Source organism: Dermacentor variabilis, unplaced genomic scaffold, assembly GCF_050947875.1.
Source record: "Dermacentor variabilis isolate Ectoservices unplaced genomic scaffold, ASM5094787v1 scaffold_12, whole genome shotgun sequence".
Taxonomy (NCBI): domain Eukaryota; kingdom Metazoa; phylum Arthropoda; class Arachnida; order Ixodida; family Ixodidae; genus Dermacentor; species Dermacentor variabilis.
The window spans coordinates 58,439,263-58,463,320 of record NW_027460280.1 but is presented as its reverse complement, the minus strand read 5'-3'; the positions used below and the strand labels follow the sequence as shown (position 1 = coordinate 58,463,320).

Below are 24,058 nucleotides of genomic sequence, written 5' to 3'. Positions count from 1 at the left end.
TATTTCTTTTACTATGGTCGCTTCCTTTGCTCAAAAATACCTCCATTGCCAATGGTTTTAATGATCTTCACTTTGGTTTCAAAGATAAGCCATCTGCACCAGAAGGGCCACTGAAGACTGCAAAGATGACGGACAATTCATTGGTATTGACATGGCAGGAGCCACTGTCTGATGGTGGACGCCCTATAATTGAATATACAGTTGAAAAACGTGAGGCCTCTAAGAAGGCCTGGATTAAAGTTGGGACAACAGAGAGTTTGTCCATGGAAGTTTCGAACCTCAAATCAGACAATGCGTGAGTATCTCTCAGAACACACAACAGACTATCATATGTATTTTAAGTGCATGACATCATAAGCATGTAAGTGGAACCCTAAAAAGTAAACTTCGCAATATGTCGCAAAATGACCAGGATTGTTTTGGGGAGATTTACAATACTTTTCCACTAAAATTTACTGAGAAAAATTTGTAAATCTCTCATTATTTTTCTCAGTGCATTTAGCAAATTTCCTCGCAAGTATTTAATGTGTCACAAACAACAACAAAAATCAATGTGATGGAAACTTATTACATGACTAATGCATTGATCCCTTTCAGGTATATCTTCCGAGTGACATGTCGCAATGAAATTGGCAGCAGTCCACCACTTACAAGTGACGAGCCAATAACAGTCCATGCCCAAATACGTAAGTGATAATCTTTCACCATCACAGTACTATAGTGACATTGTTAAACAATAAATTGTCACTTAAAATGCACATTCAATAGCTGAATATTGACACGTGTACTTATCTTTATCGGGCGACTGCGTTTATTATTATGAACTCATAGCAATGTCAGTCTTGACACAAGCATTGGTGCTATGTCTGAGACAGAATGAAAGGTGTGGACTCACAAATTCATACAGCAAACACAGAAGCCCCTTACTACGAACTCCACCCTCCATCACACAGGAGAGTGATACTCTCTTTTGCAGGTTCATTTTCTATCATAACTTCCTTGCATTTAACTTACTCACAAGTTAGTGCACTGTGCATAGCACATTTAAGCATCCCCCCACCTTTTTTGTCAGCTTCCCCAAAAGTGCAATAAGAAAGGCAAAATGTGTAGCGAAGTGGTTAGCTGTCTGTGATTCTGCTTCATTTTTCATCAAGTCCACAGAAATGACAGTTACCAATTTTACATATTCACTTATTTTCGTTGTACTCAAGCACATATCCTTTTTTTCTCTAGTTAATGTTCAGGTGCTCTACTACCTTAATGCCTTCAGCTCTGCAGTGCAATGCATGCCAGATTGCGTGTAAAGTACTTCACAACCCTGGGTGAAAAAAAATGTAGTCGAGAATTGAACAAAGGTACCAGTCAGAAGTGACTACAGAATATGCAAAAACTTGCAATTTGTCACAGATACAATTTGTATAAATAAGATATTTTAACTGTTGCTAATGCCTATGAGCATGTCATCTGCAGTCAGCTAAATGAAGTTCCTAAAGTCAATGGTCTCCATCAGAGCACTCACATATGCTCACATGTCTTCTCCAAATAATAAAGCAGCAATGCTGGAGACAGCAATTTGCATTACCGTTTTGTTAAATTTCCTGCCTTCGTCAGAAGTCCATTTGTTGTGGTTGTTCTGGAGCCATATTCTGGGTCGAATATGGACGTACATCACTTGCCGAGGTACATCACTTTCAGCAGATGCTGACTGGCTCCAGTGAAGCATCATGCTCGATGCCATAGCATGAAAAAATTTAAGTATCGCTAATATATTTATCTATGGTGTGGCGCCTGGTGTGATGAACGAGGCCTGTGTGACAGTCAACTTTGTGGCATAAGGTTTGTCTGGAAAGTTCATGAAGATTTAAAATTATTTGTCAACCAATAACTGAACCTTGTGACAATTTGCATGGACCTCTAACAACGTGGCTTACGTACTATCCACCGGAAATTGCTAATCTATATCTGCTCTTGCATTGCATTAATTTAAACATAAGTTATCACTTAGTGATTTTTCTTTGCCAGTTGCAATGAGAAAGTATAAAGGACAATGGATTTGTATTGAGTTTTGAGTGAACTGAAAGTTCAGGAATTTTTTTTCATTGATGCATTAAAAGTTGAAAGCATTCTTGTCATTCAGCTACACATTAAGTCCAAACAGTTATTTTCTCTTGAACATACTAACCATTGAGGAAGAACAGTAAGCTATCTTATATGAGGTCTGAAGGTGTCATTTGCAATGAGTTTCTAACAGAAAGAATGTCAACAAGGGAAGCTACCTGGACATAATAAAATGCATTCTAGCAGCAGTAAGAAAGGGAAGATAACATGCTTGATGAGAGAAATGCTGGTTGTTCCATTGTCATAGTATTCCTGCTCGCAAATTACTGCTAACAAAAAAGTCAACAAACATACATGGCTTTTATTCCCCAACCTCCTTATCTAGAATTACTTCCACCATGCTCCTTTTCATTTTGCAAGCTAAAAGTTCTTGCAAAAGTTGCCAATCTGACTACTGATATCAAGAAAAATTCACTAAGCAGAGAAGTGCAGTATTCCAAATTCTAAGCACTCCAGACATATGGTTTTTGTTGCAGAATTGCTAGATCCTATTACATTCACAAGGGAACTGTACAGAGTGCAACAAAACATCTTTCAGAAACTTTCTGAGCAAACCTCACAAGTGAACAAACTGTATCAATTATAACTAAAAAAGTGAGATGCTCTCACGAGCACAGTGTTTCTTGTCCTGCACACAGTAGACAATTTTCTGCCATTAACATGTTTCATTTCATTACTATCAAACATACATATAAAGCAATAATTAAACCTCATTAAATACTATTGAAGAAACATATGCACAAGCATTTTAAAAGAGCTTAGGAAGCGGCTTTATGTCTATTATAAAAATAATTATCATCTACTCCCACTTAAGTTATACTGAAAACACGCAAAAGCCACAAACGATTAAGTGGAAAGCCTGGAGCATTGTCTCCTCTTTCAGCTTTGGATTCCTCACCTATTCAAAGGGATATGTCACTGCTGGTTGTAACTTCATAACTTTGAAAACTGGCCAAGGACATTCCATGTTTTTATTTACTATTAATGCTACAAATCCTTTTTTTCACTTGGTCATGGCATGTCACAGCTGTCTTTGGAAGAGTAAATTGTTATGATTTGAAAGTACAGAACACGGCCCGTATAACAAGGATGAAATAGTTAAGACCACTGCCACTTCTTTTTAAGGAATTGGAAGATTATTTTAAACGTAGAAAAAATGTAAACCTATGTGAAACGTCATTTTCGGCAGACCTGAACTGACTGAAGCAGTACGGTATGAAAGCACTCCATAGTAGAGTGTAGAAGCGCGATTGAACGAGGCCGTAGAAAGAAACAGATACACAGACACGTCCTCGTTCTACGTCCTCGTTCAGTCCTCGTTCTACGTCCTCGTTGAGTCGCGCTTCTACACTATACCATGGATTCTGACCAACTAGCCCGCCAACGTGTTTTAATGAAAGAACTGCAATTCATTTTATGTATGATTGTTGGAAAAGTCATACGTGTTAGTCATATTCCTGCACAAGGTGTCGCATGTGATATCATATGTGCCCTTGAAACACTTGACATTTACCACCTTGCACCATGTTTCCCTTTTATCTTGCATTCTTTGAGCATATCAGGTTTCTAAGAATGGCTCTGTAGCATGTTTGTTTCTTCTGGAAGCTCTTTCTTCTGGAAGCTCTCTATAAGTGCACATAGAATGCCACCCTGATGTAATGGTTAGAGACTGGAACTTTAGGCAAAATGCCTATTTTCCCCTTATGTCTTTATTGTGCCTGTTTAAATATAAGCCCGAATTATGGGTCTAGAGACATTCTAGTAGCACTTTTATTGTGCCTATAAATACCTTTTTCAATATTGGTGCCTATACTTAAGTTTCAGAGCCTAAAAATGCCATTTTACGTGCTTTGTTGTAGCCTCACTTTAATGCGAAAGCATTATATGCCCAATTACGGGAAAATACGGCACCAGTGCCGGCGGTGTGACCGAACGGGTACCAGAAATGGCTGACGGTGCAGAGTAAAAACACGTCAAAAATGCTCGGACTGGCATCAAATTTGTCAGGGAGGTTTCTGTAAACAAAGTAAATTATTGGCTTTGAAAAGAAAATTTGGTACATTTAGTTCTGGGTGGGAATCGAGCCCGAGCCTCCGGGGTACGAGATGAGCACGCCTTCCCGACACCACGGTGGCTCCGCTGTTCTGGCTGACTAAAGGTGTGCCTAGTATGTGCGTTGTTGCACACATGGCATCGCAGCCATCTGGCTGACTAAAGGTGTGGCCTAGTACATGCGTCATTGGACACGTGACGGCGCAGCCAGTGGGGAGCAGGTGGCACCACATCATGTGTACATAAAATGAGTGCAATGCCTCCTGCACGTAACTTGCTCTTCGTATTTCATTGGTGCTGCGTCTACTTCGATGGACTCTCTAACCACGTCATGAGTGGATAAAATGAGCACGCTGATTCCCATGCATCACTTGCTCTTTGGATGTTGACAACATCAAATGAAAACATTTCGCGCAAGTGACTATACTGCTTTCACATTCCCACACATAAGCAGCCGTAAGTGTCTCTGCCGAATTTCTTATTTATAATGTTATCACCCTCTGGGGGCTTGGCTGAAAAACAGTTGATTATTACCACAGACACTTTACCAGTGTAATGGCTGTTCATAACAGCTTTGCAACAGACGAGACCATAGTTCGGAGGACTCAAACTGTGCTCTGTGACAATACACTTGAAGGTAACTTAGCATACTAGTGCGCTCACTTCATGTTTATAAACAACATCATCAAAAAACTTGAATGCTCGGGCGCAACTCTGACCTGGAATCCTGGGCTCATTTTGGACATTCAGCAATGGTTTACCACCAACCCCAATGGACCTGTTGCTGCATGATAGAGTTTGCTTGAAAAAAGTCTGTCTCGGACGGAACTTATGTTTTCAGTACTGAAAGAACTGTCAAAGGTTCTGACCAGCAAACATTCTGGAATTGCAGAGGGCACTGAAGCATCGAACGTTTCGAAGTACAAATATGTGCCCATAACTTCAGTGGATGTCTAGTGTTCTTTTTTTGCATACAAACCAATACTCAGGGAAAAAAGGTGCAACATTAAACCTGAAAATCTTGAAATGTTGCTCGTTTGTCACCACTTTCACAACTTTTCTCATGGTTTGCAGTCACACAAGTTTCTGATAACTCTTGTAACCTACGCAACTTGCCTCAATCTGTTTTATAACAAAACTAAAGTGAATTTCACAAAACAGGGGTTTCGTGGGCTGTGTTCCTTATAAAATCATTATTTATCCTCAGATACACAACGGAAGTTCTGATTGATTGAGTCTATGCATGCCTAAAGGATAGTATTTAATGCATATATATGCCTTGAATGACAGCTTTAGTGCCTGTTATAAGGGCCTAAAACAGCAATATTTATAAACATCCTATCTCTAGCCATGATTCATAGCCAAGTCATGTGATGCCAGCTAAGACACATTTACTAATTATGTGGGTTGTTCTTATGTTTACAATCACCTCAGTGCTTTTCACACTAGGATTAGCAGAATTCTAAAACGTTACTTAAGTTTTAAGAATAGTTGCTCACGAACAAACTCGTGAAACTGCTGCAAACTACCATGAAGACTCACAAATTCCAATTAACTTAAAGCAGATGTTGCAAATGCATGTTTTAACCTAATCAGTACTCGAGGCATGTCCGTTTAGAAGAAATCCTGAGACTATCACCAGTCTCAGGATGTCAAAACTTAAAGTTTGGCAAGAAATATATTAGAATTCCACTTAGTTTTGTACCATAGGGTTTGAGGGAGTTTTATAAAATAATCATTTGAAGGACAACATACTTTGTAGCCATTCCGGAATATCTTCTGCAAAGCTCATGCAAGACTCCAGATATTTACTAAAGGAACACGACTTCAGCACTGCCCAGCTTCAATTTTGTAATTTTAGCATGTGCATTCAAATAAGTTAAACATTAATTATTAAAATGCAATTAATTCACTAAGTATACTTTCTAATTTTCTGTGCAAGTAATATCCACTCCTTCAAGTAATCCAACTGAAGTGGCAAAATTCTGCTATCTGCCACTGATGTTTCAATTGGTTTTTAATCTGTTAAGTACTAGCCTATGATAATAGAACTTGAAGCTTAAAAAATTAATAACGAAGTTATGGACTGAACAACAAACAGTAGAAAAAACAATAGGGGTGACTTTAAGCGATGGAATCGCAGCATTGTGGGTTATTTAGGGAGCAAACCCAAGTGGTAGATGATCTTCTAATTGACATTAAGAGGAACCAATGAGAGCAGCAGAATGGGTGCCAAGGGAAGGCGAATGCAGTAAAAGGCAGCAAGAGTAATGATATGACAAGATAGGAGATTTGTAAGTATAGAATTAGTTTAGCTGACAAAGGAAAAGGGTGCTTTGGAGAACTCTGGGAAGGTCTTTGTCCTGTAGTAGGCTTTATTAGGTTAATGATGGTGACAATAAAAAGTCACATAATTATGAAAACTGCATTATCTTTTTTCTTTAATTTTTGATGCCCCTTTTACCTAAAATTTTAATCCGCAGAATCCTTGCAACAAAGCACTTTTTCTCTTTTCATGACCTGCCCTGCCTCGGAGATAATCAATGGACAGCTAATGCGCCCTATCTTACGACTGTTATTTTTTTCCAGAACCTCCAGATGCACCCACTGGCCCCTTACACATCACTGATGTAACGAACAAAACTGCAACACTCACATGGAGTCCACCTGCATTTGACGGAGGCTCTCCCATCATCGCCTATGTTGTGGAGCACCTCAGTGAGGACCAGGCAACTGCTGACATGCCTAAGTGGGTGACAGTTGCCAATGTGGATGGAGGAACGATGACACATCGTGTTGTGAGCTTGAGTGACAAAACGAGGCATCGATTCCGAGTTCGTGCAGAAAATGTTGCTGGTACTGGGCCACCTCTAGAGGACAGTGGTGAATGGCAGGCACTACCAGCAGCAGCCGGTAAGTCTTTCATTTTTCAAATGCACTTTTTGCTCTGAAATGAAAGCAAAATAAGCTGTTTGTAGCTTAATGTTAGGTTCTGTAAAAGTACTTCAAAAGTTATCAGTGATTTGACAATAAAAAATTAAAAATGTACTGCTTGCCTAACAAATGACATGTATACATGCTGAAAAACTAGGTTTTTTGCTCATAACCATAACTGTAGCCTTTGCAGATGCTGGTAGAAAGATAGCCACATTTTAATAGCCCATCACACCATCTTTGCAGACCGCCCAACTCCACCCACAGCACCACTTGAGATCCTGGTAACTGGTCCAAACTCTATGGATGTTTCATGGGGACGCCCAGAATGGGATGGTGGGTCTCCGCTCCTCGGCTACACTGCAGCACTCAGGGACACATCACGGACAATGTGGATGGAGGTAAGGCCCCATCGGATATGACTGCACATGTACACTACTCCAGATCAACTGTTCAACAGTCCTTATGGCATAGATTTACATTACACATACCTTATCCTTTCCTTTTTTGGAATTTTGGAACTGCACATGAGTGAACTTCAAAAGTCTCAATATGCTATCACAACATCATTCAAAGTACTGTAACTAGCTCACAGACACAAATGAGAAACAGGACGTACACATTACTGCTATGTGTGTTTTGTTCCTGCTCTATGTCAGTGTGCAAGTTGTGCTACTTCAAATCCTTTTGTGATGACATACTACTACCAAGCCCCAATTGCAACCTTGATCAACTCAAAATGCTCTTTGCTCAAATGAAATACAAATGCGTGAGCTGGATATCAGCACAAGGATTTTTTATTTGTTTATTGATCTGGGTAGTTCATTAAATTGATATTTCATCATAAATAAGAGATGTCAGCAGATCTATCACTGCCTTTCCGCAGAACAGACAATCGTTTTCAGGACTAGCATAAATGTTAAGGTAAGCCTGGTCTGTAGCAAATACTATGATTATGGCCATTCAGCATATGGCACTTGTAGCAACTTTTTTAAATATCTGAATAAAGAAAGCACCACTACATGAAGTGGAAAAAATACATATCTGTGTTCACTGTGCATTTTTCTGTGCATGGCTTTTTTATCCAATATGCGGGCTGCCACATGGTCGCCCACTTAACCTGCACGAAGGTCATTGAGCTACATACGCATTAAAATGTGTTGAAACTTCCTTCTGCAGCATTGCTGCAGCCTTTGTAGCTACTGATGAAAAAGCAGCCTGTAAAGCTGCAGGCAATTTTAGGTCATTCACATGTCGCAGAAGAAAAATGTGCACAAGCCCACTCTTGCCACAATCTCATTCCAAGTTTATTTTGGAAATCACTTTGAATTATTAATACCTGGTTGTTTAACATTTCTCATATTTTAGGTGGGCCAAGTCGATGCTGAAACTCTGCGTCTTCACATCAGAGACCTCGAGGAAGGGGCGCAGTACCACGTACGCATCTTGGCTCGAAACGATGTTGGCTTCTCTGACCCACTTGAATCGGAAGAGCCCATAACTATTTTACGACCCCCAGGTAACGGCCCTCCTGAGATCAACACCTTTATTCACGAAAAAAGACACTTGTGGTCATGTGATATTTGCAATATATATGACATTAAGCTAAATGGTCACCACATTACATAACTTGATCACCAGTTATGTGCTTCACTTTTTACAGAAGTTTGGTGCACACATGCCCAACTTCAAATAGTGCAAACAATTCAAATGTGTGCTACCATTGGCTATACATGTCCATTCATTAAGGAGAGGTGCATACCTCACCATTAAAGGTGGCGAAAGGGAGTTGTTAGTCTGCACTCGTATCGGCCACTTCCTTTTGTCCTTTATCCGGGTTGCGCTGCCCACCCCTAGGAATATGTTCAGTCACCAACTCGCCCAGCTTGATGTGTTAATTCACTTTATAGAGTTCTTTCATTTTTCCTTACCGCCATAAATGTGCTCATTGACGTCAGAAATGTGGTCACTCTTATGTTTTAACATTTTATTTCAAGACATATTAGCTGCAACAGATACAATGGTACATAAAATTGTAGCCTGATCATTGATGTTTCAAATGAAAGCAAAGCATAATAATCACTACAGATTGCCAGTGGAACTGCTCCCAGCATTTACGGCCGCTTCCTCACATTCTACGTAGAATGGGTTGGGTGAGTGATCTAACACAGGCGAGAGATCTTATTAGCTTCCCACATAATATCATCAGGTATAAATAAAGCATGCCACTGCATTAAGCTTATATTTATTTTTAAGAGCATATATACATAGTAACTTGTGTACCTGTGAACATAAATGCACAAATGTAATAAAGATATATGTTTGTTAAAGCATGTGTGTGCGGGAAGGAGCAAAATAAAGAGTTGTGGAGACTTTGTGGGGTTGCACGAAGGAAGGCGAGGGGTGCAATAAAATGCTACAAAGCCATTGTACTGTGGCAACAGCAGCCGATGGGACGTGGAAGGTTTCTCACATGAACATTGGTTCAGTGATGTTCTCTTCAGTGGCACACAGGAATGGCACCAGCGCTGTGCTGCACTCCTCTTGTACTGCAGGTGTATGCAAGGATTAAACTGCAGCAGCCTCATGCTGTAAAAAATGTTTGCGCTGCACGTAAACTTCATTTTAAGGCCACCATCACCATAGCAAAACTGTATTGTAAAGAGGTGCAAGAACACACTCAATTCAAAGCAATTGGAAGTAGAAAACATTCGAGTCACCGCATGATGTTCGCCCAAGGAGGCCGGACATGGGCCTGATGCGCTGGAATTTCTAACGCACCGTGCTGCAACCCAGTGGCAAGCGATGAAATTGGCTGGGTAGTACAATTCGCAACTCTTCATATTGAGTTCATATTGAGGTATACATGACCGGGGTAGTTGGAGAAGTATCGGAGAGGCCTTTGCCCTGCAGTGGGCGTAACCAGGGTAATGATGATGATGATGATGATGATGATGATGATGATGATGATGATATTGAGTTAGGCTATCATCAGGCTGTACAGCCTGTCTTGCTTGCTTAGTTTGCATGTTCAGGCTACACTTCTTACTATATTCAAATGTTTACCAGCAGAAAAGGCACCTTTGATGACGGACAGTACGCTGTGTTTAATCTTGTCGATGGAGCGCCCTGTGTTTCACTTAACCATGCAAAAAAGCTGGAGCAAAAATGTAGTCAAGTGTCTAAACCCACGGGTGTTGCTGTTTTCTGTTGTTCGAATTCTCTTTTTAAAGAACTGCCATGCACAGGAATTTACAGGACTTGGGAGAACTTTTTATGGTGAAGCGGTACAGGTAAATAAAGGAAAGCTCAGAATGGAAACTGCTGCAGAACATATTGCTGAGAGGACAAGCGAAACAAAGTTGACTGACGTGGTACAGACAGCCAGTTACAGCATGAAGCTAGGGGAATGTAGGTACTAAAAAGTGCTGTTTAAAGGTCTGTTTTCACATTATACGTTACTGTTAAACAAATGAATGACATACAAATGAAACAATTAAAGCTGCATCATTCTCCATGTATGAGCAAAATTCCTGCACGTGAACGCAAAGGCAAGGGCGACAGAATCAGGCAATTTAACGATGGTCACTGCCACGAAATATGCATTTGCCGCATAAGCATGTTTGTGTCCAGCAGTACAACAGCAGCCCACCGTCAACACACACCAAAATCAGTCAGACTCAGTCACAGTGATAGCGCTATAAAGGCTTATTTATTGTTTTATTAGTTTGATTAATTGAATACATCATTGTTCAGGGGCCATTGTTTTGAGTTTATGTGCATTAAGTGAATAGACACACATTGTAAGTTTCCTATTACAGCTTGACATAGTGTGACTTGAACGATACATACTTGAAAGCAGCAGCGCAGCAAAACCGCATCGACTTCTCCTACATAGTGTCACTTGGCTCAGCATTTCACTTCCTTCTGAACAGAAAGCAGGCTACAAAGCCTCCCATGCAAGAAATTCTCTAAAATTTCCACTGCAGCGCAGCTCAGACAAGCAGATATAATTCAGTGCCTTGCAGTCACTAGCAGGGCCTCGCGTTTTGTGCTAGCCAAAACCACTAAACATGGCATGAAGGGCTCTGCTGACTGGCGTTTCTGCAGCGCCACCTGGGTCGCGCATCAGACCCATAGCCATTGTCACACAAAATAAAAGTTGAAGAGGAAGAAGGCTGTAGCTTGAGAGGAGAGTAATGCCTAATTGTAGCTCATTTAATACAGTGCACGGTGATAAATTTTTCTGAGAGAAAATTCCATGTGAGATGCTCTCTATGTCTAATCGGTACTCTTAGGCAAGAAAAAAGATAATTTCATGGACCCTTTTTCTACCATTTTTCAAGGACCTCTTATTTTGTACCACAATAGAAAGCCTACCACCAAATGTGCATTGTTTCTTTGGAAAGTGCATAAAAACTTTTAAAACAGAGTTTTTATATCTTCAAAGTCTCTTAAAACTGTGTACGGACACCCACAACACTGATTACTGGACTTGATGACAATGCCATGCTGGAAATGCGTAGGGTTTCCGCAAAAATGGTTACTCTGTGTTAAACATTGAAATTATGACCCTAATAGCTCGTGATCCACCGCATAAGTCATTATTTTGTTTTGTCTTTTTCTTAGTCAGCAACAATCTCACGTGCTTCCTAAAGGCACAATCTGTATGGTCTGAGTCTTTCTGTTGGCATGGGACAGTTTAGCCTTCCTTACTACATTGTGGTAAGGAATGCCTGCAGTAGTGGTGCGACGACATGAGCACGCCTTAAAAGCTGAATGCATTTTTTACATTCTGAACACGACAGTGACCTTCGAACAACTTCCACAATGCGACTCGCACTAATGAGTGTCACTATATTTCAAGAGAGCACATGTGACAGGACCCACTGATGCACCATTCCATTCATCTTCACAAAGGCAGTGCCACTTTTCAACACGCACTAACTGAAAATAAGAAAGAAATTACTCAATGACGCAAAGAAAGATGCAATTATAAGCAGAGGCAAAAATCGCCTCTCCTCTCACTCACTTTAGACTTCCCATGTGATATTACCAAACTTGTGATTACTTTTTAATTTCGTCATTCCTCCATCACTTGCATGTGCAGTTCAGTTATTAGTACAGTTTCATTATGTCTACTTGTGTGTTGTGCCTATTACATTGGTTCTCATTTCTCAAGTGATTACAGACACCTGTTTTCTGAAAGTAATGTGCATGTCTTTCACTTGTGTAGGGTTTCTGAAACAGAGCATCACCAGAACCAGGATGAGTATCATGAGGAAAATCGCAGCTAAATTTACCTGCCAGCATTGATACCTGTGTGACAAAGCAGTGTTTCTGGAGAATAAAAGCTATTCGCACATTGCTCTGTGCAGGATTTCAAGATCAAGCTGCTGCCTCACCAGAGAAGAAGCCAAAGGCGAAACCTGATGAGCCATCTGAGGACAGCTGCACAACCCAGACAACTTCATCGTGGATAAGAGAAGCCAATGTAGAGCCCTTGCTTCACAGTTACACCAAACATGTGTTGGTTAGCCGCAACGAGTATTTCTTCAGGTTGTGGCATTATGCTGACACACTTTTTAAGTAAGATAAGAACATTACTTATTCCTTCAGTCCATACACCCTGCACCTTTTCATTCACATATGTGCTCCTTAATTTTAAAACACAGAAGTAATTTGGGTAAGAAGACAAAAGTTATGTAAAAATACATTTAAAACCTCAATGCAGCAAAAGATGAGTCAAAACCAATATTTACTTTAATACTGTGACACATCATTGCTGTGACGTAACCAAGGTGCACCACATATCATACATTCTCCTCGCAAGCTTGTATATTTCCTTAAGTTGAGACATTTTTGTACCATATGAAGAGAGAAAATAACATAATGAGTCATTTTGTGATACAAAGACTGCAAACAGCTCATGACAGCAGTTTGCAGAATGGCGTAAATAAGCAGTGTATCCTTGCCTGTTTCAATGAATTCAAGATGTAAGGAACGCTGATTTATTTGTTTTGGTAACATCCATTTAAAGTTGAAACTGGTACAAAGCTACGGTAATCCTCACGGGCTGAAAATTAGCCCGACTGTAATTTTGTGTCAATTTCACCTTCACGGTCTCTTATTGTGACAATGCAAGACTGTTTGTTAGTTTAATTTTGTTGTTTGTGAATAAAAGTTGTGTTGTTACCGAATCGAAAGAGACATTACTGAATACAAACTTCACATTTCACATCTTCATTTTTGCTCTCTCACATGTGCACGAAACTACCAGTCAACTAACACAAATTCAAATTCGAGCTTTTTAGGGTCAGAGCTCTTGCTTGAATTACCTTAAATTTGAAATAGTTTACGAAAGCCAATACTATATTATAAAGGACAACAGATTTTGAAGTTTGTTAAAACTTGACGAAACACCAAAATATGATTTCCTCTATGAATTGGTACACAATTAAGACATGTAGTATATTGAACATTTGCTTCTGAACAAGTTTTTTAAGAAGCTTACTTTTAGCCTCTAAAATAATCAATAGCATGCATCTATAGTCAATGACAAGTCAAAAATGCAAGAAAGGCTCTTCCCCCAAAGAAGCATCATGCATCTACTCTTCATACCTCCTGTGCTACCGGAAATAGTGCCCTTACAAATGCAGAAGGTGTGAAGAGCAACCCCGCTTGTTAGGCAACAAATGAGTCATGCTTATGCACCACATGCACAAACAGCAAAACCACCAAGTGCGGGGACAAAGATGACCGCAAAGAGGTTGTTTGAAAAGGGATTAGGAGAGGGATTTCCCTGACCTCCAATGCATATGTAGTACTTCTTTGCCAAAACCCCGTCCCCCCACAGCATGGGTTCAAGAAGATTCACCATGAAGGGCTGATTGGCTTGACTTTTCTGTTTATTTACACCATGGTATATATTACAGTATATGCATCTGTAAGAAAGTATACAACAAAGTTGTGAGTCAGCACCTGTGTGTGTCATGCGTCTCCCTTCCGTCGATGTCTTCTGCGCTGCTTTACCATTCCTAATGTCTACCGACTTTCCTTTGGTTCCTGAACCCATATGGCACTGTATAAGGTATGCAACCTTTCTGCATGTAGTTATATGATGTACCTTTATCTAGCTCCAGACATCATCTTCATTGCATGGTGATGATAGTTATAACTATAAAAAGTCTTGAGAATCTACAAGTTCAAATCTGCAAGGCAGTACCATCACCCTTAGAGTGATGTGGCCAGCTACTCAGCACCTGGTGAAATGAGAAGTGCTCAAAAAAAAGTAAAGCTCCTAAATCCTAGAAGCAAGCACTGGAAAATGTATTCAAGTATGCTTACCGGCATCAGTTGTGAACAAGGTTATTGCTTGCTGAATAAAGCTGCAGTTGCATGTACGCTTGAAGTATGCCATGTAATTGAGGCGGAAGCCGAGTAAGGACTACAGCTTACTAAAACTTTATATACCACTACATTGAGAAGGTCCTAAAATAGAAAATAGCCATCTACCTGAAAGTAGCATGAAGCTACATAAGAAGTCCATCCAGGTTTCTCAGAAAGAAAGGTTCAGACTTGAATGAAAACTGGTCCTGGACCTTTTCGGGACAATCTTTCTGCCTTCTGAGCTAGGCGGCTAGCAGATTGCCGAGCAAGAGCAAATTAACCAACAGTCATCCACCGTAAAGTAGTCGTGAAAGGAAACCGCACAGGTTTCTCAGAAAAGCTTAACACAATGCTAGAAAAACATGACCAACAACATTAAACATTATTTCCTAGCTATTTGAGAACAAAACACGCACACAAAAAGGAAAAGGGAATATGTTGCAAACATGACTCTGTTGCCTGCTGCAGTTTACACGGTATGCAAGGTACAGTCAAGCCGTAGTTTGGCAAATCTTACATTTTTTCCTACACTGAAATTATTTCTACTTATTATCAGGCTTTTTCTTTTTTTATCTAATCAGGTCTGCAATTTAAATATATACATTTTGGTAGTCTCTACAAGAAGGACCTCTGTAGAAGTATGTGGGTTTGAAAAGCTCACGGCAATAAATTAAGCACCATACCAGCTATACCACGGCTGCTTGATGAGTGGTTCATCGAGTTATCACCGTGGCTGTGCAAGCAGCTGTGCGGTGCTTGGCTGTGTGAGCAAAGCCGCTCACTGGGCTGCACAATTGCTTCTTTTGCATATTTTTTATTATGTGTGTTTATTGTATATAAGTGTGTGGTAGTTGCGTTATCAAAAATATTAAGCCGTACATCGCTACCTGAGCCAATACCTATTTTGCCAACACCTACTTTGCCAATACTTTTCCTTAGTAGGCCATCTGCTCTGCTATGCAAATTTCCACGAAGTAATGTCTTGCGGCTGCGTAGCAGTAAACAAAGCATGCAGATTACTGGAAAGCTACGTTGCATGTAGCGTGCGAGATAGGTTCTTTCCGTGGGCGTACTTATACATTTTGATATACATACTTTCAGGTACGCGTTCTCATAAGTACGAGAAATAAATGCTCCAGATCAGCAAGAGCTTGCAACAGGATTGTTTGCTCATTAATTTATCACTTTTTGTAAGGCTGAATTAAATACAATATGTTTGGTGCCAATGCATTTCTGACTATAGTTCACAGTATCAGAGCAATAAATTTTAATGGAAGCTAGAGAGGTTTGCATGACTAGCAGATGCTAACTGCTTGATCTCAACGAACTCCCTTTGCTATCCCTCCATCCCCCTGAATAAAACACATTAAAACTCAGTTTGTCCCACTCCTTATGCAGGTAACACAATCGTTACCTGCATAAGCATTATAATTGCAATAGCAATTATATGACACTCCAGGCGCATTTCTGTCGTCGGCGTCGCCGTGAGGTTCCGTATAAAGTCCAAGGGCGATAAAATCGTCGCCGCGTGCTGCTCATTATCGCGTCTGCAAGCGAAGAAGGCGGGCCGGAAGCGCGCCCTCTTTTGTCTAGCGCGAGGCACGGAGATAAGAGTTTCGTATCACTATGCACGGAGGTGAGGCGAGGGAGGAGGGGCTTTCTTTTCCAGCAGCTGCTACTTATGGCGCGGCCGTGCGGGTGTGTCGTATCAGTTTATATAGGTGCTCTATGGCCGTATCTTGAAAGCGATCTGCGACGTGGCCAAAGTGTGTGCGCCCGCAGGCCTCATCTTCAAACCTATCTGCGATGTTTGCAGAGTGGGCCTAGTGCCGGTAGCTTTGTATGCGCAGTGCTTTCAACGTTTCGTTCGCGTTGAAGCGGGAGATGCACGAAGTCAATTCAAACACTGCTGCTGCCACGATTCCTCACTCCAGCACTTTGACAGCGAGTTTCCGCGCTCATTGAGCGAGATGTGCTCATGTTTACCTGTGCGCGCGTGACATCATTCTTGTTAATTTAGTTAAAACACGTTGGCGGGCTAGTTGGTTTGAATACTTAATAGAATGTGTAAGCGCGACTGAACGAGGACTTAAAAAGAAACACACACAGAGACAGCGTTGTCTCTTTGTGTCTGTTTCTATGTCCTTGTTCAGTCGCGCTTACTCATTATATCATTATTAATTTAGTTCGTTAGTTAGTGAATGTCTACAAGTTTATACGGCCGGTATCCTTACTTCGTATAGCTATCTTCTAATTTACTATCGCAATTGGTGCTTCGCCTTTCCGGCGAAACTGCGACTTTTTTGAAGAGGAAATGATGATGAAAGTTTTTTTTTTTAATTTCGCGCATACACCCCACGGCCAGTACGTTACGTCACGGATTGCAACGTATTCTTTAGCATATACTGGCCCTTGTGGCTAACTAAAAGTTCTTGAATCTTTTGAAGTTCAGCCTTGGGCTCTTTTAGAATACGATATAGTAAGGTTGTACCAATAAAAGCAGACTAGGAACGAGCAGCCGGCGTGAAAATCCATGAAATCACGGCAAGCTGGTGCGGGAATTTCAAGGTGGCGTAGCCACCTGTTTTTCGTTTTACCGCGAGAGAATTAAGGAGCCCGTGTCGCAGAAAATCCGGAGCCTGGAGTCGGACGTCGCCTCGGCATAAAGAATTTCAAAGCAAGTTCCGAACCACGCATACCCAACCCCTTCTCTACCACGGAAATTGATCATACCTTGTCTTTCATTCTTTACAAAGTTATTCCTCGGAATTTTGAGAACGGCGCGCACAAACAAACGTAAAAAAACACCGACCGCATATGTCCTTTCTCTTAGCTCTTCTCGGAAGGAAATATTAAAAGTGCGAAACAATAATAGGAGATCGACCCACGCAATAGGCCACGTTTCTACCAGAAAGCTCGCCTTCGTGCATAGCGTTCGCAGCCAGCGTTTCCCAGTAAACGTTACGGTTACATACGCGGCAGTTGCAGGAAAGAGTGAAAATCAGTAAGGGGTCTTTGAACGATATCACATTCCACTCTTAATCACGGCTACTCTATGCCCTCCCTCTTGTGGCGCTGCCCCCACACCGCCTGTGGAAACGGGAGCTGCACCACCGGTCAGCAGTACGGCTCTGTCTCGGCGTTCCCCGAACCTCACAAGTCGCCGCCACTGTGGCTGAGGCAGGTGCCTCGCCCCTGTCATTACTCTTCGTGCAACAGGGGCTACAACACATTGATCGCCTACACCATGCTGCAGATGGTCAAGCACTCCTGACCCGCCTACGCTCCCGGCCAGCATCACACATGGGACGGCTGTGTGGCCTCTATAAGGAAGTCATAGGGGACACGCCTGCAAACGCTGTACAGCATCGCCCACAACATCGGCCACCAATCCCCTATTTCGACGGAGCTGCCAGGTGTCAGGAAGAACCGTTCCCCAGCATGTGCCCTACAGCCGACGGAGGCCTCTCCTCCAAGAGAGACTTGGAGACCACCTTCACATCTTCGTCGATGGATCCGTGTGCCGTGTTTCCGCGACGAACGACACCGTCTTGAACATGAATGGGAATGAACACCCGCCTTTATTGCTCCGTAGTATATATACATATGTGTGCATGCCACGCATGCGCAAGGCAACGCATCAAGGGCCGTGGCATGACAAGAACTAAACACGATAACACAGCAACGATTATGCTACATCTGCCCTTTTCCAACAAAATAACAACCAACTAAATAATGATAAACACAGTCAAAAGAAACGTACTGCATTACATTCAGAAATGCAGTAACGGTCTGGTTTTCTTACAGCTCTGCCGAATCGTGTAACGTATTCGCCTGGTACCTGCGGCGAAACATTACCCTGATCCTGTGTGGGGTCACTTTGAAGGGCTTGGAAGTTGGCTGATCGCCAACTTCTGCATTTTCCAGGCTAGGAGGAAACTCGTATGTCTCGTTGTACGAGTCTGGAATTCTGCTTAGCTCTTGCTTGACTAGAAATTTCCTGTTGCGTTCGATCTGGATGCCGCTCTCCAACGCGACGACATACGACCGCGGCCGCTTTGCCCGCTGACAGATGACGTCTTCCCGCCTGCAGTCCTTGACCCAGACAGAATCGCCGGATGCCAATGGGACAAGGTGTCGAGCCGCATGACGGCGGTCATAATTTTGCCGCTGCTTTTCCCGGACAACTGCATCCTTCTTCCGTACCTTTTTCAGGTTGGGTGTCTTTGGTACCAGCCTGTTCGGATGGAGAGGCAGGGTTGTACGAAGCCGCCGCCCGATGAGCAGCTCAGCTGGCGTCTTGCCTAGTGGTCCCGGGGTGTCCCTGTCGGCTAACAGAGCCAAATAGGGATCATGAGACTTTAGCAATAGCCCTTTTACCGTTTTCACCATTCGTTCTACCTCTCCGTTTGCCTGCAGGTACCTAGGGCTACACGTCACACCTTTGAATGCATAGGCCTTCGCGAACTGTTTAAATGCTTCACTGACAAATTGAGCACCGTTATTCGTGACAAGCACTTCGGTTATGCCTTGCCTAGCGAAGACTTCTTTGACGTGACAAGCAACACAAGTGCTGGTGAGCGATTCCAGTTAACACAATTGTGGAAATCGAGACAGAAAATTCACTATGAGCAAGTAGTGACAGCCGTTGAGACGGAAGATATCTGCTGCGACCCTTTGCCAAGGTCGAATAGGTGTCTGGGATCATTGGTTCACTCGGCTGTTCTCGGAACTGTGAACACACGCGGCAATTGAGAACCAAAGAAGCAAGTTGAGAGCTCAAGCCCGGCCAGCAAACAGACTCTCATGCTCTCGCCCTGCATCTCACAATACCTTGATGACCATCGTGAAGCAGACTTAACATTCTATTCTGGAGCGAGAGTGGCACAACGAGGCGAGTGCCATGCATGAGAACCCCTTTACGCACGCTCAATGTTGCGCGATACTGCCAATATGGCCTCATAACGCTTGATAGCGAAGTTGGGCCCGGCCATACTTCACGAAGGTAACGGCACAACGTACGGCAAGTCTCGTCCTTTGCCTGCTCTTCGGCGACCAGTCTAAAGTGATCCGATTCACCCAACTCTGATAACGCACCAGTAACAAACGAGTTCACTTCCCCCATAGAAAGGAAGTTCTTGGTTTTTTGCCCTCGCACTGGCGCTCTAGAAGGTGCATCAGCAATTTCCAAATTTTTCCTAGGAACATATTCGACATCAAAACTGAATCGCATCAGACGCAGTCGGAATCTCTGAATGCGCGGCGGTACCAAATCTAGGGGAGTCTTTCCTAGCAAAGTCACTAGCGGTTTGTGATCCGTCACCAGCGTTATGTGTAGTCCACGCACATAAATTTCGAGACGCTCAGTCGCCCATGTCAGAGCTAGGGTCTCCTTTTCAATTTGCGCATTTCTGTTGGAGTCAGTGATCTTGAAACAAATATAACTGGCCGTCTCTCTGTTTGGTTGCAGCTGAAGTAAAAGTGCACCTAAACCATACGACGACGCGTCCGCAGAAAGAATGGTTTGATTCCGTGGATCAAACTTTGCCATACACCTATCAGAACAGATAGCGCGTTTTATGCTGTCAAACGCCATCTGCAGAGGCGTAGCCCAAATCCACTCACTGTGCTTGTGCAGCAACTGACGTAACGGCGCAGACTTCTCAGCTACGCCTGGAATAAACCGCGAGCAACGATTTGCAAGACCAAGGAATCTCCGCATATCGTCAACATTTTCAGGCGGCTTCATATCAGCGATTGCTACAACTTTTGCAGGATCTGGCAGTATGCCATCTTTGCTCACTCGGCATCCCAAAAAACAGCTCTTTTACAATGAAGCGACATTTTTCACGATTCAAAGTTATGCCGGCTTCCGTCAAGCGTTCTAAAGTCTGAAACAATCGCCCATCATGCTCTTCCTGTGAAGAACCAAAGACAAACACATCGCCCATTAAGTTTAATACCCCCGGCATTCCATCAATAATTTCACACATTTGCCTGTGAAAATATTCAGGAGCAGAGATTATGCCAAACGGCAGCTAGGCGTTCAAAGCAATAACATCCAAAGGGAGTAATAAACGTGGTCAATAGCTGACAATCCTTGCTTAGCTTTACTTGATGGAATCCCGAGTTCGCGTCAAGTTTAAAAAACACACCTGCTCCGCTTAGTAACCCGAGTGTCTCATCAACAGTGGGGAGCACTCATGTTTCACCCACTTATTGAGTTGGGTTAGGTCAACTCATATTCGCACTTACCCGGACGGCTTCAAGACGGGCACTATGCCAGCACACCACTCGGTTGGCCCTTCGACCTTACGAATGACCCCGTTCTTTTCCATTTCTTCTAGCTCGCGTTTCACGCCGTCCCTCAGCGGGATGGGTATACGACGAGCGGTGCAAATGGCATAGGACACCGCGTCTGCTTTGAGATTAATACAGCATTCTCCTTTCATGGTACCCAAACCGCAGAACCAAGAGGGGAAGCACGTTTGCACAGCTTGGTGGATCGAAACTTCGTCTACAAATTTCACTATTCCCAACGCTTCTAATGCTGGCAAGCCTAAAATGACATTACTCCCCGAGTTCATGACGAAAACGTCCTGCCTAACCAAACATCGTTTCCGCAGAATGTCTGCAGTGAACTGTTCTTTCAGATCTAACAATTCATTGCTTGGCCCTTTTAAAATTACGTTGGAACGCTCTAGAGTCTCGGGTACGCCAGGAAACGACGCTGGAACAACGTTTACCTCTGCTCCTGTGTCAATCTTAGCAGACACTGTGACTCCATTAATAGCGACCTGAACAAAACGAGCTCTTGCAATTGTACCAGCTAAAGTCCCAACAAAATAGATGTCACACTGTTTGCTCACTCAGTGTAGCTGTCCGGGGAACACTGCACAAATCTACCTCGGATGCGCTTGCTTCGGCGATCGTGAAGTTCTGCTTTTGTGGGCAGACCGCGGCAAAATGTCCCCGTCGTTGGCACCTGTAGCAGATTGCCCCCCCCCCTTCCAGGGCACGATGAGGTTAAATGACGAGCCCTGCCGCAAGCCGCACACTTTCGGACGTCTTCTTTGGCCCATTAGTCCTCTGGACGTCCCCGGCTTGCTCGTTGATGAATTCCGTCGACCTCTACGATGGCTGGTTGGTGGTATAGACTGCTATGAAGTTCCTTTTGTTGCTGTACCGCTTCCTTCATCCTTGCCTTTGTCAGTGCCGTTTTCAGAGTCAGCGCAGCGTCCATATGTAGGGCCTCGGACAACTTTGTGTCACGTAGTCCAACAACGAAACGGTCGAGGATCATCCGTTCTTTCATCACGCCATAGTCACACTTATTTGCCAAAGTATGTAGGGCCGTTACATACTGGTCCATCGATTCGCCTGAAACTTGGTGGCGACGATGAAAACACGCACTTTCGTAGACCAAATAGCGCGTGGCAATGAAGTAGGCGTCGAAACGTTTTTTCACCACTTCATAGTCCTTTGACTGTTCTTCCGACAGCTCAAAGGTCCTGAATACGTTGCGTGCCTGCCGCCCCATGGTAGGTTGAAGCTCGTTGGTGGCTTTACCGGAAAGAGCTGGCACGAAATACCACTTTCCTCACGCGCCATGGCTCGAAGCTCTTGTTCCGTTATAGTGTCCGAGCCGAGGACGCCAACGATGAAGGTCTGTCGTACCTGTATCTTCTCACGTCGCCCGTGGTTCCACCCAATTTGCGAAGGCCACTCCTCACACCATGTCGTGTTTCCGCGACGAACGACACCGTCTTGAACATGAACGGGAATGAACCCCCGCCTTTATTGCTCCGTAGTATATATACATATGTGTGCATGTCACGCATGCGCAAGGCACCGCATCAAGGGCCGTGGCATGACAAGAACTAAACACGATAACACAGCAACGATTATGCCACACCGTGATACCGGAAACGGGCTCATCCACAGCAGCCTGCGTTGCACCGGCCCTACAAAAGAGCAAGCTGTGCCGTCTCCCGGGGCATGCAAGCTCTACCGCAGCAGAGCTAGCAGGACTCCACCTTGCTGTGGACCTGCTTGCAGAGGAGCTACCAGCGACACCGGTAGCCATCTTCTGGGATTCTAAGGCGACGCTGCTCTGCCTGAAGAACCCTATGACAGGGCTAGACTTGGGGTTGCGCTGCTCTCTTCAAGACTGACGGCCCTTCAGGACGCAGGATGCTCACTATCCCTGCGTTGGCTACCGGCACACGTGGGGATCCCGGGCAATGAACAGGCGGACACTCTTGCAAAAAATGCCCACCACTCAAGCGTCCCCCTCAGCCCTGCTGTAACGGCCGCAGACTGCTCGAGACACAGGCTGCGCCGGCACATCATCGCCTGCCACCCGGACAAACGGGTATCCCTGGGCCAGCCTCCAAGGCCTCTTCCAAAGCACGGCCTCCTACGAAGGGATGCCACGTTGCTGCTCCGACTGCGAATTGGCTGCTACTGGACGGCAGCCTGCCGGTACCGCCTTGGGAAAGCCACCTCGCCAGCCTGTGCCTCTTGTGGTGAGCCAGAGACTCTGGAGCACCTCCTGCTGGCCTGTCCTGCTCACCTGCAGCACCGCGGCCGACTTCTGCAAGAGTTCCACCGCCTGGGGCTCCCATGTTCACGACAGGAAGATATCCTCTTCCCCTGTCGTAATCAGCTACCGGCCTTCCTAAGTGTCGTCGAGTAACTCGACTCGTCGGGGCTTTCGGCGAGACTATAGGAAATTTCTACGAAGACGGATGGCCTAGCGGCCATCCCACCACCTCGGGCTTCCTGATCCGCCACTACTTCACTTCTACTGGGCCACCTCCTATACGGTCTACCTCCAGCCTATTCCTCCGGTCGAACCCACTGGGCCCTCCCGGCCGGGCTGCTCTGGTGCTGCTGGGACAACCCTCTACCTTTCTCCCTCCTGCCCTATCTTTCTTTTAATCCCATCTGCCCCACCCTGCTGGCGCTAAGCCGTAATCCCGCGTGGGTTGCAGAAGATAGTGCCAGCCTTTCCTCCTGTCCCACAAGAACCACTTTTCTCTCCCCCCCCCCCCACTCTTAAAGGGCCCCTCACCAGGTCTGGCCATCTTGAGCTGACAAGCGCAGAGCATACATTGTCTACAGTCTACACATACGGAACATCTACACAAGTCTACACATCCGGAACTCTGCACTGAAAACAGATATCACACTTCTGTAAACTGCATCCGTTAGAGTGGGCAAACTTGGTATATGAACTTACAGGTTACATGAATTCCTTACTATGTTTATAAGGGTTTGGCAAACGTCCTACTTAAAAATAAGTGGCATATTTACCACAGGGGTGTAAATACATCAATTTTGTCCACTTTGATGCATTATTAGGCGTAGATTACAAAATTGTAATATCGTTTTTCATTCCTGAGTTACAGAGTTGTAAATATGAGTGTCGTTCTATGAAATTGCAATTTTCAACAACTTTTAGTACTAATCGACTGCTAGATAAAAAATCTAGTTGTTACAGTCACTAGATGTTAAATATAACAAACCTAATCAAATTTGGTGCAGTGGTTGCCGAAATACA

At 43.6% G+C, this 24,058-nt stretch overlaps 2 protein-coding genes across 12 annotated transcripts in view; one reads left to right on the top strand and one right to left on the bottom strand.

Annotated features, from left to right (window-relative positions):
- LOC142565945 (uncharacterized) overlaps positions 1–13,304 on the top strand; it is a 224,173-nt gene extending 210,869 nt beyond the window's left edge. For all 5 annotated transcript variants that reach the window (XM_075676574.1, XM_075676572.1, XM_075676573.1 and 2 more), the window contains 6 exons: positions 85–295; positions 598–686; positions 6,760–7,083; positions 7,351–7,505; positions 8,473–8,623; positions 12,483–13,304. In XM_075676574.1, coding sequence (XP_075532689.1) covers positions 85–295; positions 598–686; positions 6,760–7,083; positions 7,351–7,505; positions 8,473–8,623; positions 12,483–12,697 — 1,145 coding nt within the window. In that variant the 3' untranslated portion in view covers positions 12,698–13,304. The remainder of the gene's footprint in view (positions 1–84; positions 296–597; positions 687–6,759; positions 7,084–7,350; positions 7,506–8,472; positions 8,624–12,482) is intronic.
- The window catches only part of LOC142565956 (uncharacterized), a 103,261-nt gene continuing 86,195 nt past the window's right edge, over positions 6,993–24,058 (bottom strand). For 2 of the 7 annotated variants that reach the window (XR_012824932.1, XM_075676593.1), the window contains one exon: positions 18,056–18,817. Coding sequence is in view for 1 of the 7 variants with exons in the window: in XM_075676593.1 (XP_075532708.1) it covers positions 18,295–18,817 (523 nt within the window). In the remaining 6 variants the exon portion in view is untranslated. Of the gene's footprint in view, positions 7,118–9,477; positions 9,694–13,911; positions 14,049–18,055; positions 18,818–24,058 lie in introns of those variants that run through there. The other 5 variants (XR_012824926.1, XR_012824927.1, XR_012824929.1 and 2 more) reach the window with 5 other exon arrangements.